Source organism: Varanus komodoensis, unplaced genomic scaffold (genome assembly GCF_004798865.1).
Source record: "Varanus komodoensis strain SLA01 unplaced genomic scaffold, ASM479886v1 scaffold4, whole genome shotgun sequence".
Classification (NCBI taxonomy): Eukaryota; Metazoa; Chordata; class Lepidosauria; order Squamata; family Varanidae; genus Varanus; species Varanus komodoensis.
This window is the reverse complement of record NW_025335941.1, coordinates 2,158,492-2,173,931: the sequence shown is the minus strand read 5'-3', so window position 1 is coordinate 2,173,931 and position 15,440 is coordinate 2,158,492. Positions and strand designations below refer to the sequence as shown.

At 38.8% G+C, this 15,440-nt stretch overlaps 1 protein-coding gene across 5 annotated transcripts in view; it reads left to right on the top strand.

The window, feature by feature from the left end:
• The window catches only part of APOO (apolipoprotein O), a 33,601-nt gene that overhangs the window by 8,628 nt on the left and 9,533 nt on the right, over positions 1-15,440 (top strand). For all 5 annotated transcript variants that reach the window (XM_044442301.1, XM_044442298.1, XM_044442296.1 and 2 more), the window contains exons 4-8: positions 423-477; positions 6,404-6,499; positions 7,784-7,875; positions 11,656-11,763; positions 13,519-13,603. In XM_044442301.1, coding sequence (XP_044298236.1) covers positions 423-477; positions 6,404-6,499; positions 7,784-7,875; positions 11,656-11,763; positions 13,519-13,575 — 408 coding nt within the window. In that variant the 3' untranslated portion in view covers positions 13,576-13,603. The remainder of the gene's footprint in view (positions 1-422; positions 478-6,403; positions 6,500-7,783; positions 7,876-11,655; positions 11,764-13,518; positions 13,604-15,440) is intronic.

The following is a 15,440-nucleotide window of genomic DNA, read 5'->3' as shown; positions in this document are numbered from 1 at the left end:
TTAACACTGACTCTGCTTTTCCTATCAGTATCGGTTCTCAGTGAAAACATAGATTCACTGTCCATGTATGCACTTGGAATTGCTCTGCTAAGTTAATTTTCTCCAAAGTGACGTATGTATTTTAAATTCATACTTGTAATCATTAAGTACAATAATTGGTTTTCTAAAGCTTGTGTGTGAGAATTGTTTTGTATTTCCTTCCTTGACATAGATGCCCTATTAGCAGTATCTAAAGCATTCCCTTTCTTGTCAACACAAGGTTGTTCATGTTTCTTCTTCTTACATGAGTTTGTCCATATTTGTAAGAGGAGCACATTGGTAATAACACGCTACTGAATTGCTTTGGAATATATCTAGTGCCATCACGTGCTTGCAACACAGTAATTCAACACATTATTTCACTGTTTCCTCACTGTCTTTAGGACTTCTTTGGCAAAGTCTCACCAAAGGTAGAAAAAGCAGCTGAATATGGCAGAGGTAAGATTAAGTTCATAATTCTTCTCAACAAGATGTGGTTTTTGTAGCAAGGTTGTTATACAATGTTCTGTCAAAGTGAGTGTTGCCCTACTTGCTTATCCATAATTGTTTATTATCCTAGTTATATGTCTATATGTCATATAATGAGACTTTTCAGAAAAGTAGGTAGTATCTAGTTCTTGGAATTCAGACAGGAGGAAAGCATAATGCTTTGTGTCATTTTTTTGTAGAAATTATTTCTTAATATTTAATCTCAAATGGAAACATTTAATTGCTCTAGTTAAGTTGGGTTAGGGCATTTAAATTATCGGAATCCAGGCACAAATTGGACAAATATGTCCAGCATGTGCTGGGACTTAAACCATCACGAATTGTTCAAGCTGTGGTGATTGTGTGAACTGTTTCAAAATCTAGAGGAGGGGTTGGTAAATTGTTCTGTTGATGGCCATATTCTCTTATGGATGATCTGTTGTGGCTGCATATTAGCAATGAGCAGGGCTGAAGCCAACAATGTATAGAAGAGCCAAAAGTGAGTGGTCAACCCCTTTTAATCATACTCTTTTTCCTCTCTTTCTGCCACCTTCTTTTTCTCTCTCTGTCCTTCCTTACCACCTAACAATCAGCTACAAGAAGGACAGATTCTTCTTACCAGAAGTCTGAACACATATGAAACAACCTCCTCTCTAAGGCCTGCCTGGCATCAGCTATAATAACCTTTTCATGCCAGGCTAAATGCTCTATGAAAGGACACTTGATAAGCTGCTGATATAATGCTCCAGTACTGAAGCTAATCAAGTCATGATTAAATATGCATTAGCTGTCATTTCTGTTATGTACTGTCAAATCATCTCCAACTCATTGCAACTCTAGGAATGAAAGCCCTCCACAATGTCCTATTCATGACAGCCCTGCTCAACTCCTATAAATTCAAGGCTGTGGCTTTGTTCATGGAGTGAGTCCATCTTATATTTGGTTTTCCTTTTCTTCTTTTACCTTCAACTTTTCATAGCATGATTGTCTTCTCCAGTGAGTCCTGCATTTTCACAATGTGCCCCAAGTATGATAGCTTCAAGCTTTGTAATTTTTCCTTGCCAGGAAAGTTCTGCTTTGATTTGATCTAGGATCCGCTTATTTGTGTTTCTGTCCTTCCATGGTATTCACAAAGCTCTCTTCCAGCACCATGTTATGAACGTATCAGTTTTCTCCCTGTCAGCTTTTTTCACTATTAAGCTTTGGCATCTGTGCATAGCAATCAGGAATGATCTTGAACATGGTCTTCAATGAAACATCCTTATACTTGATGATCTTTTCTAGTTCCCTCATTGCTGCTCTTCAAGTCTCAGTCTTCTTTAAATTTCTTGGCTGTAGTCTTTCTTTGAATTGATGACTGAGCCATGGTATGCAAAATTGACAATTTCCATTTCTTCATTGCTGACTTTCTATAGTCATGTTTTTGTTAATGTTCAGCTGAATCCTGCTTTTTTGCATTCTTTCACTTGCATCAGAAGTTGTTTCAGCTCATTGTGGCTTTCTGATGTAACATGGTATCATCTGCACATCTTAAATTATTGATGCTTTTTCCACAAATTTTCATTCCTCCTCCCTCTGATCCTAATCCAACTCTCTGTATGATATGTTCTATGTACAGAAGGAGCAGATAGGGAGATAAAATGCAACCTAGCCTAATTCCTTTGCCTATAGGAAACTATTCTGTTTCTTGCTATTCTGTCTTAACAGTTGCTTCTTATCCATGAACTGGTTATGAATCAGGACAGTCAAGTGATGAAGTACATTCATTTCTTTTAGAGCCATCCATAGATTCTCATGATCATACAGTCAAAGACTTTGTTATAGTCTATAAGTCAAGGGGCTGCAGGTGGCGCAGTGGTTTAAACCGCTGTGCTGCTGGGCTGGTTGATCGAAAGGTCGCCGGTTTGAATCTGCACAACGGGGTGAGTTCCTGTTGCTCTGTCCCAGCTCCTGCCAACCTTGCAGTTTGAAAGCATGCAAATGCAAGTAGATAAAAGGTACCACTTTGGTGGGCAGGTAACGTTCCGTGCACTTCGGTGTTTAGCCATGCCGGCCACATGACCACGGAGACTGTCTGCGAACAAACGCTGGCTCCCTCAGCCAGGAAACGGAGATGAGCACTGCCCCCTAGAGTCAGGCATGACTGGACTTAATGTCAAGGGGAAACCTTTACCTTTACCTATAAGGGAAAGACTAACCTCAACTTCTTTGGTGCTCTCTGTTAGCCAACATGTATTTGAGTGCCCCTTTCTCTTTGGAATCCAACTTGAATAGCAGGCATTTCTTGCCCCGTGTAAAGTAATATTCCTTTGCTTGCATGGGATAGTAGTGCAATAGCCCTGTGGCTGCTGCATTCTTTTGCTTCTTTTTTCCTGGAGACTGAATTATATATTGAATGTTTCCAGTTCATGACCCATTGTTTTGTTTTTCATATTTGTTGGCATATATAAGATTTGGATGAAATCAGTCTCTGTAGCTTGGAATAGTTCTTTTGGTATTCTGTGTACTCCAGGTCCTTTATTCCTTCCAAGTGCTTTCAGAGCAGCTTTCATTTTGCATTCTAACAATGCAGGCTTTTCTTTATAGGATTCATCTCTGAAGGAGTATGTCATCCTTTCACCTCTTTTTTTATCATTCTTCTGTATATTGCTTCCAGATTCTCTTTATTTTCACCTGGCCAGATAGTATGTCCTCCCCTCCCCCCGGTTTGTCCTTCAGCATGTCTTATCTAGGTTTGAATTTCCCTTTAATTTTTTGTACCATCTGGGTTTCTTGTTTTTCCTCTTTTGTTTTATGTATGTATGTATGTATGTATGTATGTCACTTGTATTCTTCCCCATACCATGGGGGCTCTCTGGACAGTTCAAAGACAGTGGCATGCAAAATAAAATCAGCAATTTAAAAACCATAATTAACATGGAACAGGAGACAATGCAGGAGACATGACAAATAAAAGCAAGCAGTAAGAAAAACAAAACCGTAATTATACTAAAAACAGGTACAAAATAAAAATGTCTTCATCTGGCAACAGAGGCTATTTCTTTGCACTGGTCATTGTAATAATTCTATTTATCTCTAAGTTATAGTCAGTGAAAAGTTGCATTCAGAATTTTGACCATCTTTCTATCTCCTTTTGCCTATCCTTGGCAAATTGAGTGTTTCTTCTGTCACCGATCCTTCTCTTCTCTTCTCTGGAGGGGTGGAGGGACACAGAAGAACTGTCTTTTGACATGTTTCCTTAATAATGATTCTGGTTTCAGTCCACAGTTTTTCTGGCTCATGGGCAATTGAATAATGCAAATCTTTTCTTTATGTGGTTTTTAAATTCCTCCAGTTTATGCCAGTGATCATTTTTTATCTTGAACTGATTTTTGAGATTAATAGTCTATGGTCACTCCTGTGAACTCCTCCTTGTCTTGTTTTGGCAGCATGAGTACAGATTTTGCATCTTCTACTTCCAATTAGATAGTCTATATGATTTCTGTACTGGTGATCTGGTGATGTTCACGTGTACAGTTCTCTGATTAGTTGCTTGAAGAAAGTATTTGTGAAAAAAAAAATTGTTGGCTTCACTGAATTCTATGGGTTATTCTCCTGCTTTCTTTCTTATCCCAGGCCAAATTCTCCTACAATGTTTGATTCTGCTTTATTTCCTACCTTTGCATTTCAGTCACCTAGGATTATCAGCATGTCTTGTTTGGCGTGTCATCAATTTCTTCTTGAACACCTGCATGAAGTTTTCAATTTCTTCTTCAGCATTTGCCATTGGAATGTAGACTTGAATTACAGTTATGTTGATAGGTTTTCCACAAATTTTGATGGATGTTATTCTGTTGAATCTTGCATTATAGCCTCTTATTACCTGTGCTACTTTGTGCCTCAGTATTAGAGCTACTCCATTTCTTCTGAGTTTGCCATTTCTGGAATAAAACAGCTTGTGTTTGTCCCATTGCAGTCCACTTTAGTTCACTCACACCAAGTGCTCTGATGATACGCTGTTTCATTTCCTGCTTTACTGTTTCCAATTTGCCTTGATTTGTACTTCTCGTATTCCATGTTTGAATTGTATGTGTTGTGCAGTATCAGACTTTCCTTTCGCCTTTGTTCATGTCAGCCACTAGATTTCCTTTCAGCTTTGATCTAGTTGCATCATTAGCAACAATGCTATTCGTGCTTGTTTTTTGTTCTTCCCCAGTAGCTGGTTGAGTGCCTTCTGATCTGGGGTCTCATCTTCTGGCACTATCTCTTGCTTCATTTAGGATTCTTTCATCATAGGGTTTTCAAGGTAAGAAGATTCAGAAGTGGTTTACCTTCTTCTGAACAGTACTAACGAGCGTTAGCTTGAGCTCACTGCTGCTCTTTGTGAAAGATTGTCCACCAGTGTTGCCATCAACCAGACTACTACCCCGTGACTGTCTCTTGGAAGTTTTTCCACTCCATCACCATTAGAGTGATCCATTCTCTTCTGCTCGTGTGACCATTCTTCCTGAAGAGGGTGGATACATCTTAATTTCATGTCTCTGCTTTGACCATTCCACCTTGGGTGACCCTGCTAGGGGACCAACCTAGTAAAATAGTCCCACTATAGCAAGCAAAAGTATTTTATGCTGTTTTGATAATAGTAGTAAAAGAAACTTCTTCCATGAAATCACAAAGCAAAAAATTCTCAAAATGAATCCCTTTCTAGGACAGGAGAGGGAAGTGTTAGCTGCATATAGTTTTTACCATGGGTATTTTTATGCCTCCCTCACCACCAAATTTGCTGCCCTGGAAGCTCACTGGGGAGTGGAGACAAAGTTCAAGCTCCCTTCATGCTTGATTTCCAAGCAAAATTGCTGCTTTTTGCCACCACTATGGAAAGAAATTTGGGGGGCCAGGGTGAGGAGGGGCGGGGCCATCTGACAGCCATCTGGGGTTGGACCTGATAGCCCTCATGGTCCCTTCCAATTCTATGATTCTGTGATCCATGGCTTCTGTTGGATGAGCAGTGTGGCTTATTTGCATTGAGAAATTGTGTACCCCTGTTCAAGAATATAGTCATTTGTATCCAGTGGTGGTTTCACCTTTGTAGAAAGACCTTTCACTCACTTAAGTCAACACACATACTTTTTGTAGATGTATCTCTTCCTCCACCCAACCAGGTCATACCCAATTCTGCAGCCCTCCATGCCATACCCAGTTTTAGATGGCTGTACAGTCTTCTTGGAAGAGCTATGGGGGTATGACAGGCAGCATCCTGTCCGCTGTATTTTCTTCTTGAAAATCACTCTTTTTCCTTGTGCTGTGTGCTCCATTTCTGGGCCTGGGCCGGCAACCATTTTCAGTGGAGAAAATGGCATAGAGAGAAAGGATTAAAGCTTTGCAGTCTTAGTCTGAAATGTGGAGGCTTCCAAGGTTTGTATGTGCTGTTAGGCTAATGTTGGTGGAATGGGAGGAGTGGCAGAGGTAATTTTTGCCTCCCCAGTCTCTGGTCTCCTTTATTTTAGCTAGATGAATCAGTACATATAGTGACAGCACTTCAGAAGGAGAAGGAAGGAAGCTGGAACTGATTCATGATAATGTGTTTCCTGGCTTCTCCCATCTCTTCTTTGTCCATTAGAACATCCCTGTCCTCCTCCTCTGAGGCCACTTTCGCTTCCTTCAAGATCAGCTGGTTCCTTTCTGGGGTGGGGAGGGTGCCAGAGCTTCACCTTCCCATTTTGTAGTCAGAGAACTAAGACTATGTCTTCAAAGGGGTTTCCCTAGCCTCCTTATGGTCCTTGGGATGCTTGCTCAGGGGCCATGGGGTTGTGCCTTATGATATTTGTAGTTGTACTCAGTCATTTCTAGTAGAAAATATAAAGAATGCTTCTAAATCTAGCATGTGTAATATTTCATGGTCTACTTTTTCTTTTAGAAGGCTATGAATTTCTCCAGAATCCACCTCCAGGATTTTATCCGAGACTTGGTGTCATAGGTTTTGCTGGTATTGTTGGGTTGTTCCTGGCTAGAGGTATGTCATAGCTAATAATGTCTATCTTCAATTCTTGGTGTAAACCTACTTCTTCGGCAACCTGAATCTTGAATCATAGTGATGTAAACTTAACTGTTTAAGGCAGGGTGAGCAACTTGTGGTCTATCAGATGTTTTGGCCAAAACAACTCTCATCAGTTAGTATAGTCAGATGTGAGGGATGACGGTCCCTCACACAAAGACATCTGGAGAGCCACAGATTGCCCACCCTGCTCTAGAGCCTTTTGAAAGTCTTCTACACATTAATCAAAAATCTATATCTGTTGTCATTTGTTGGGAAGAGGCCATAGCTCAGGTAGCAAGTGCAGACTTTGTGTGCAAAAAATCCCAAGGTCAGTCCCTGGCACCTGCAGATACGGGTGAGAAAGATTCCTAAAACCTTGGGGCATCTCTATCAGTCATTGTAGACTTATACTGAGCTTGATGGCCCAATTGGTTGACAAGATAGAAGGTAGATTTGCATAATCCTAAAGAAAGGTTCTCTGAAGAGGTCGAAGTTTTGTGCATTTTAGGGGTTTCCATGGTTTAGTTATTAGGAACAGAAGAATTACCAATATGTTCAAATGCTATACAAGCAGGATTTTAATTGTGGGAACTAGTCTACATGTTCATCATGACTTGGGTAGTTCCAGAGAGGACCTGTCCCAAAGATAGCCTTTGGCTATCATGTTACATAAAGAAAGAAAACTATTAGGTTACACTTAAGATGCTGTTAAGAGGAAAAAGTTTTAGTATAGGAACAGGCATAGTCACTCATACTCCCTGGAAATTATTGAATAAAATAGCTCTAGAATCAGATTCTGCCACATTTAGAAAACTAACAGGCACTAACTACTAAGATCCATTTTATGTTTCTATCATATAGAATTTAGTGGTTTTCTTTGCCTCCTAGGACACTTTAGATTTCACTTAAAGCGGTAAAAATGACTCTACTGATGATTGCAGAAAAATAGTAACTTGTGGACACAATCGGTCAAAGGCTCAGAAACTAAACTAGAGTATACTTTGCATTCAGATCCACTTTGTTCCTTAATATCTTACTCTTTAAAGTCAATCTTACTTTATTATTCTACTTAATTAAATGCTATTGTTCAAACAGCATTCTCTCTTTCAAAGTAATTCTTGTAACAAAACATACTGTATGACTTTGCATAGCTTCAACTGGCTGATGAATTTGTGCTTGATGTGTGGATGACCTTCAGAACATCAATTGGTCCTTTTTTTAGAAGTATGAAAAGTAATGTATTTTTCTTGTATATAACAGCTTCCAAAATAAAGAGGGTTGTTTATCCAGTAAGCTTTATTGGGATTAGTGCTTCTCTCTACTATCCACAGCAAGCCATTGCCATTGTCAAGGTAGGTAACAGTGGGAAATTGCATGTCATTTCTATTCAAATAGCTTTAAATATGATTTTCAATATAGCAAATGCTCTTATTTGCTGTTATTCTTGGCTTTGGAATGATAAACTCACAGCTTGCTTTTATTGCTAATAGTTTGCAGTAATAGTCCATTCAGTCTAAAATACCCGAATGGCACAATAACCTGGTTCATACATCATGCAAAGCTGTGGTGGCTAATTCTGGTTGGTTGCAGGTAGGTTTAGTGTGACATCTAAAACTCGAGTGATTTTTCTGGTTTGTTGGTTTATTTATTTATTATTTAACGTTTTTCTATACCATCATTAATTAAAAATCTCATGTTTTTTTCTTTTTTTGCAAACAAACCATGCAGAGAACTCATGGCTATTAGATTGTTTTAGGTGATTTGTTTTCAGGGTGGCTTGTTGTGATGTCTGAACCTGGCAGGACAGTTTTATTGTGGGTTAGTGGAATGGCAAGATAGTCACCTGGTGAAAACCATTGCTACTCCTCACAATCTTGCTAGTGCCACTGCTATTCTCCCTTATCCCACTTCTGTGCCTTTTACTTCAGGGTGGAGTTTGAGACTCTTCTTTGATAGGAAACTTGAAAAAAACCTCAAGTCCAAAACACATTCATAATTTTAACAAGAAAAAACTGTTGCACAAGTGGACAGGAGTGAATGTTCAGTTCTAGGAATTTTCTCCTTTTCTTTGTTGCTCAGCCATGAAATGTGCTTATATAGGACAGGAGTCTTTAATGTCAGTGGTTATGGATACTTGCAGAAAACCTGTCTTTTATAACTGTACATCTGCTTTCTAAACCAAGCAACCAATTGCAGGAAAATAATAATATGTATTCATACTTTTAGTGGAGAAGGTGGCAAAAAAGCATTGGTCACCTCCATTGTATCTTCATTGGGGTGATGAAGAGCCTTTTGCAATCTTGAGGGGAGAGAAAGAGAGAAATGCACTCTTTAGCAGCACACTTGTGCAACACTTGGAAGGTAAAGCTTCTGATATCTGCCACAATTTGGATTCCACAGTTACTGCACTCCCAGTAGTGGAGATATGCAGAACTCTTTCTAGCCCGGTTGGATGAGTTTGCATCCTCCAGCCTCAGGAACTGAAACTCAAACAGGGTGCTTGGTTATGTTTAACCAGCTACTTTATGCTTGAACCTTGCCCTTCTTGGTTAGTTAAATTTAGAAGAGGAAAGTTTGACCTGTTGGATCCAGGAAGTTGCAAATTTCTGTTTGAGAGAGGGGTTAGTACCATCTACTTTATCAGACCACACCTTAAAAATCTTAACCTGGACTCAAAGAAGAAAACAATTGAAGGCTGATTGCTAACTTCTTCTTTGTGGGGGATGTGCTTGAGTGAATAGTGGCTGATCGATTCTAGGCTCCCCAGGATGAAACTTATTTTCTTGATCCTTTCCAGTCTGGTTTCAGACCTGGATTTGGCAAGGAAAGGAAACTGCCTTGGGTGCCTTGTGGGATGACTATGCCAGGAGAGGGTCATTTGTAATGAACCCTTGGACTTCTCAGTGGCTTCAATACTATCAACCATAGTATCTTTCTGGATAGGCTGACTCAGGTGGAATGTAGAGCTGCTACATTGCAGTGGTTCTGATACCGCTTGAATGGCTAGTTGCAGAAGGTGGTACTGAAGGATTATTGCTCTGTCCCATGGCAATTGTGCTGTGGAGTTCAGGTTCCTTAGGACTCTAATCTGCCCTCCATAATTTTTGATGTTACATGAAACAGTTGAGGGAGGTTATCAGGGAGAGGTTTCTGTCACCTAAACAGAGTGGTTAGATTGCTAGCTGGCATGGGTTATCACAGTCATATGTTATAATGACTGCTGGACTGTTGTCAGGTTTTATTCAAAATGTTAAAGCACTTTTAGTGAACAGATTGTGAAAGATTGTGGGAAAGTTATCTGAAGGAATGTCTTCACATTTAACTTGCTGGGTATTCAGATTGTTGTCTGAGACCCTCTTCCAAGTGCTCCTGCCAAATGAAGCAAGTTGTGTGGATGTGAGAGACAGAATATTCAGTTGTGGCACCCTGATTATGGAATAGTCTCCAAAAAAGAGCCTCACTTGGAACTTAATCTTAGGTCATTTCAGCTTCAGATGAGGACCTTTTTATCCTAGGCATTTTAGGAACTGCTGTATTATGCTGTCATTTTAATCTGTCTTAAAGATGTTATAATGGTTTTATTCTTTGCTGCTGGTTATATTTTCATTTTATTCTGTCATTTTTTGTTTTTTATATTTGTACTATACACTTGAAATGCATTGTGCACTGCCCATGGAAGTTTTGGGAGGTTTAAAGGAACAGTTTCCAACACGTTAAGTATTGAAACAAAATATGTGACACTGAATGAGAACTGAAAGTGATATACTCTGAAATTTACAGACTTTGAGTACAGATGCTGCACAATGTGTTTACAAGCTGACTTAGAGTCTAAGCCATTAATTAATCAGGATTTCTTCGTATCAGTTCTTGCAGTTGAAACTTTAAGCTGCTGTTTTCAGATTCTATTCCACCCAAAAACAAATATTATCTGGTTAGATTCCAAACATTAAATGACTGCAATGTTGTAGAATCAAATACAATAGAGTGCGATGCAAAACAGCAGACAGCACAGGAATCAATGCAACAACCATAAAATTAGCTCTAGATGTCTAAAAACCGTGGGAGGCAGAATATATTTTGCCTTGCACTGAAAAGGTAACAAAGTAGGCACCAGGAAAAACCTCTTTGGGAATTCTGTTCGCATGCCACAACAGAGAAGGTGCTCTCTTGTAGCCACCTGTCTACCATCCTTGGGCAGAGATACCTGGCAGAGGGCTTCCAGAGGTGAGCTAAGTGCCTGACCCATATGAGTACGTACGAGTGAAGACATTCTTTTAGATACTCTGGTCCAAAGCAATTTAAAACTTTATAGGTAATTACGAACACATTGAATTCGGCCTGTAAAACTGGAAACAAGTATAGGAATTCCCAATAGCAATGGAATTATTGAAGGGTTTGTGTGGAAAAAATTAGTGGTTTTACCTTCCAGTGTTCAATTGAAACATCTAGGAAAGGAGGAATGTGTTTGTGTGACACAATTTGAATATTTAAGGTGCTTTGTAAGTGATTTAAACTAGTTTCTATTTACAGCAACTCTCAAAGCATGGTAAGAAAGATAGTTCTTAGTTTGCTTTGTGCTGATCTTCCTTTTTGCTCTGTCTGAAGATATTTCTTTATGTCTTGTTATTGTCATTACTGTTGACATTTGGAAGTGCTTAATAAAGCTGCCCAGATAGAAGCACTAGTCCAGTTAATAATTGTTTATTATTTGCTCTATATTGCTTGTGTGGAAAGCCAAGATAATTTTTTGTTTCATCCTGTGTGTGTGCGTGTGCACACATGCGCATGCGAGGAATTGCTTATACAACTGATTTTACTTGTGGCTTATCAGATGGAAATCCATGTACTATATGTAGGGTGGCTTTTGCTATGGCAGCAAATATTTTGAATATTCAGGCGTACATTCTGAATGAAGTGACTGTTAACTGTACAAGTAATTTTGCTGCTTTATTATGTAATTTTTAATTTTCCCTGCTGATATTAGGCAGGATCAGTGTTTGGTTGAAATGGTCTGTGGTTAAATACAATAAAAGTGACTTGACTAACAGTCTTGACAAAATATCTTAATTAAATACTGATAGAGCTGAAAACAAAATTGAAATATGGTTGCTAAATTGACTGTTTTTTCCCAGGTAACTGGTTCTCAGTTGTATGATTGGAGTCTGCAAGCATATATAAACATAGAATCTCTCTGGAAAGATAATCCAAAAAAGAAAAAATTGGCAAAGGCAAGTGACAAGGTATGGATTCTGAGAGGTTTGTGATCCAACAGGTATTTGTCCACAAGATGTCAAAATACAAAATATAAAAGTACAATATAAAATATAAAAATTCAATATAAAACGTCAATTATTAAAACAATATAAACACATCACAACTTAAGAAAAAGGAGGAAAAAAGGATGCAGCTGCTTGATAGGTTCCTAGGCATCCAGTCCATAGTTTCACATCTGTATCTTCATTTCCTTTATCTGCAAACATAGGGCATACTGTGCCCTGGTGAGGGACATTTAAATACCTATGTTGCTCAAAGCCTGACCCTGATGTACAGTGGTGCCTCGTAGTTTCAACAACTCTAACATTGAACTGTGAGCAAAGGGAAAAAAATGCAGTTGCAGCAAAAATGTCATTGGTTGTGTGCCCAGGTTGAAAGTAAAGCTGATTCCTCCCATCTTGACTTGAATCAGTTCACCTTGAATTGATTCAGGTCATCAAGGCAGCCATGACAGTGCTGGGGTAAGCATGTTCAAAGCAAGGGGGAATATTTTGAGGTGGATTAATGGGAATGTGTCTTTTACTGTAATAATTATTTTAATTTAAACATTCACCATATTTTTGGTCACACCTCATATATAATCTGGAACTTAATTCATTTCAGGAGGCCATACTTGCTGTTTAAGTTTACCAAAATGGGAATTGTTTAGGGTCTGGGAACAGATTAATTCACTTTCCATTATTTCTAATGGGGAAAATTGATTTGGACTTCAAAGGATTCAGGGTTTAAACAGCCTCCTGAAACAAATGAGGTACAGAGCATCACTGTATCTATCAAGGAAAAAATGTTCATACCGAGGGTAGGAGTACTCCAGATATCACATCTGCATAACAGCTTCTGTGTGTACATAAATTTTAAAAGGTCCCCGCTGAGGTGTGAGAATGATGAGCACTTGTATTCAGAAGGTGGGATTGTCCTCATGTGTGATAGTATTCTCAACAAACAAGCATTGCTTTCCTTAAATTAGTTAAAATCTAAATTGTCAGAAAATTAAACATGAATTTTCCATCCATCTTTTCCTTTAATAGTGTAACTTTGCCTAGATAAGAGAGGTTGCTGCCACCATATCCACCAGAGCATTCTTGTGAGATAGAAATTTGCTACCTAATCTGTAGGCATTGGCACTGTCCTAGTTTGGTTAGATATTCCTTCTTTCTGGCTAAACATAACTTATAGGTGATAACTTTGGTGGTCACCTAAACTGTGGTTAATGATTTGCAAGGAATCTCAATGAGTCTAGGGTTTGTGCAGTCCTCCCCTTTTGTCATTGCCGTCCATACAAGAGGGAGACTGAAAGCTTCTATTTTCATTTGTGTGAACAGCTGTGGGAAGCTTGTGACCCTTCTACTGTTTCTGGATTATAACTTCTTGCCCCTGGTCCCCAGGAAAGTAGATACTCTCTTGCATCAGATGATGCAGGCCTTGGGGTCAGAAAGGTTGTACAACCATGGTTTAGGTGATAGTCCTTCTGCAGTCCTTCTGTGATATATGGCCATACTTAACTGAAAATCCAGATTTAGTCACTGGCCCTAATAGGAAACTCCAAAATATACACAGAGACAAAACTAAATTTAGGTACTGCTTTAGAAGTGGTCCAAACATGAGGGTATATAATCTCCTGCAACAAATGCTTATTTTGTAGAGGCAAATAGTTTTGTAAGAATTTCTTTCCTTGTGAAAGTGTCTGCTTCTGTGTAACACCATTTTATCTCTTTTTTAAGGGTGACGTGGAAAGTGATAAAACAGTGAATGTACAAGTAGGAAAAGCAGTAAAATAGAACTCTCCAGTGCATCTTATTTAAACAGGTACAGTTAAACAAATTAATACGTACATGAGATTAAACTTGAATTTCCAAGGGTAGGGATCATGGTTCACTTGTAAAGCATCAATTTTGCATGTAGAAGATCCCTTATTTAATCCTTAGAATCTCCAGTTAATAAGAGTAGGTGATGATGTGAAAGAATTCTGAGTAGGCAACAGTGAGTTATATGTCCAAATAGCTGCATTGGGATGTAATACTAAACCTCAGTTAGTGTCACAGTCATGAGCTTAGTTTCCCTCAAAATTGTCCTCTCCTCTCATTTCTTCTACCATGGCTTTGAGGAAATTGGAAACTTCCATATACATTTTAGATTGACCATGGTTGAATGTGTTGCCTGAACCTAAACTGGTTGCTCTTAACCAAGACTAGTAAAAACAAGACTCCTTCATAAATCATTGTTTGAAGTTGTGTACATTAGCCTTGCTTAAGATTAACCACAGTCTGTTCAGCTTTGAGCAGCATAGTACACTGCAGTTAATCTAAGATGGAACCAAGCCTCCTTGTGATCATGTCAGAGTAGTGCGAGTGCTTTTGTTCTGAGCCTAGGGGAGGATTTATGCATTCTCAGTGAATCTGAACCAACCCATTTGACCTTTCTGGTTATATTTTCCTATTTAGCTAAGCCATTTCCCTATTTATGTAGCAAATATGCTAGTCTGACAAGTGTTTAGGACTAAATAAATCTAGATATTTTCTTATGTCTTGTTTCTTAATTCTTGTGACTTCAAATGCAAGAATGAAACACTCAGAACAGTGATTGCCTGTAGTGCCACTTTTTAAATCATTAGCTGTGTTTTATTGCATTTGTTATCTCTGTTGTCCATTCCAAAGGTGGGGTAATGTGTATAACATTTTAACTACAGCAATAAAATACTTTGAAAAGCCCAGAACTCTGTAAAAGCTTAACCTCTTAAAGAGCAACTCAAAATATAAATCACACTAGTGTCTTATCTCTGGAATAGCATTTTGCACAATGTGAATTGGTTCATAGTTCACTGGCAAAAATTATGCTTTGCAGTGCCTTGTCATTTTCTATTAAAAATATTTCGCATATGATTTGAGAGATCTTGGGAGCTAATCAGAAAACTATTGGCAAGATGGACTATGGGCCTTATTCAATATAACTAAGCTTTATCTGTTCCCTTTGTCCTCTTAATGGTTCTTGCTGTGGCAGGGATTGGGGAAGAACTACAGCTACCCATAATGGGTCTTGGATAATGAGATGACAATATCCAGATTCTGGAAAAATCCAGCTTCTGTTTCTTTTGGGCTACAAATAAAAGTATTGCTCTATCTGTAGCAGGAACTCCCTTTTGGGTCAGTGGACACATTTGGAATTTTGAGAAAATGTTGAGAGTGCTGTCACAAAATGACTGCCATGGTAGGTGCGGTCAGGCTTCCATTTTTCAGAAAGACAGCCTGTTGAGGCTGAAATACAAGGAAGTTATTCCAGAAGCAGAGCACGAACTGAGATAGAGTCATGACCCAGGTGCTAAACTCACTCATTTCACTTTACAGTTCATGTGTGCACTCATTCACCTCCTCGCATAATTATATGCACACTCCCAGTTCATGTTCCTTGCATACAAGGTTTTCTAATCCCACCTACTTCTTGTTCTCTCAGTTTCAACTCCACCCTGCAGTCACTTTGCAAACTCCCCTGTCCTCTCAAATTACTTTGCAGAGCATGGATCTGTTGTTAACTGCCCAGAGACCTTTGACTGTTGGATGATATAGAAATTAAATAAATAAATTTCCTCTTTACCCTATTGAGTTGACACACTGCTAACCTGGAACCGTTTCCACAAAGTAGTGACAGG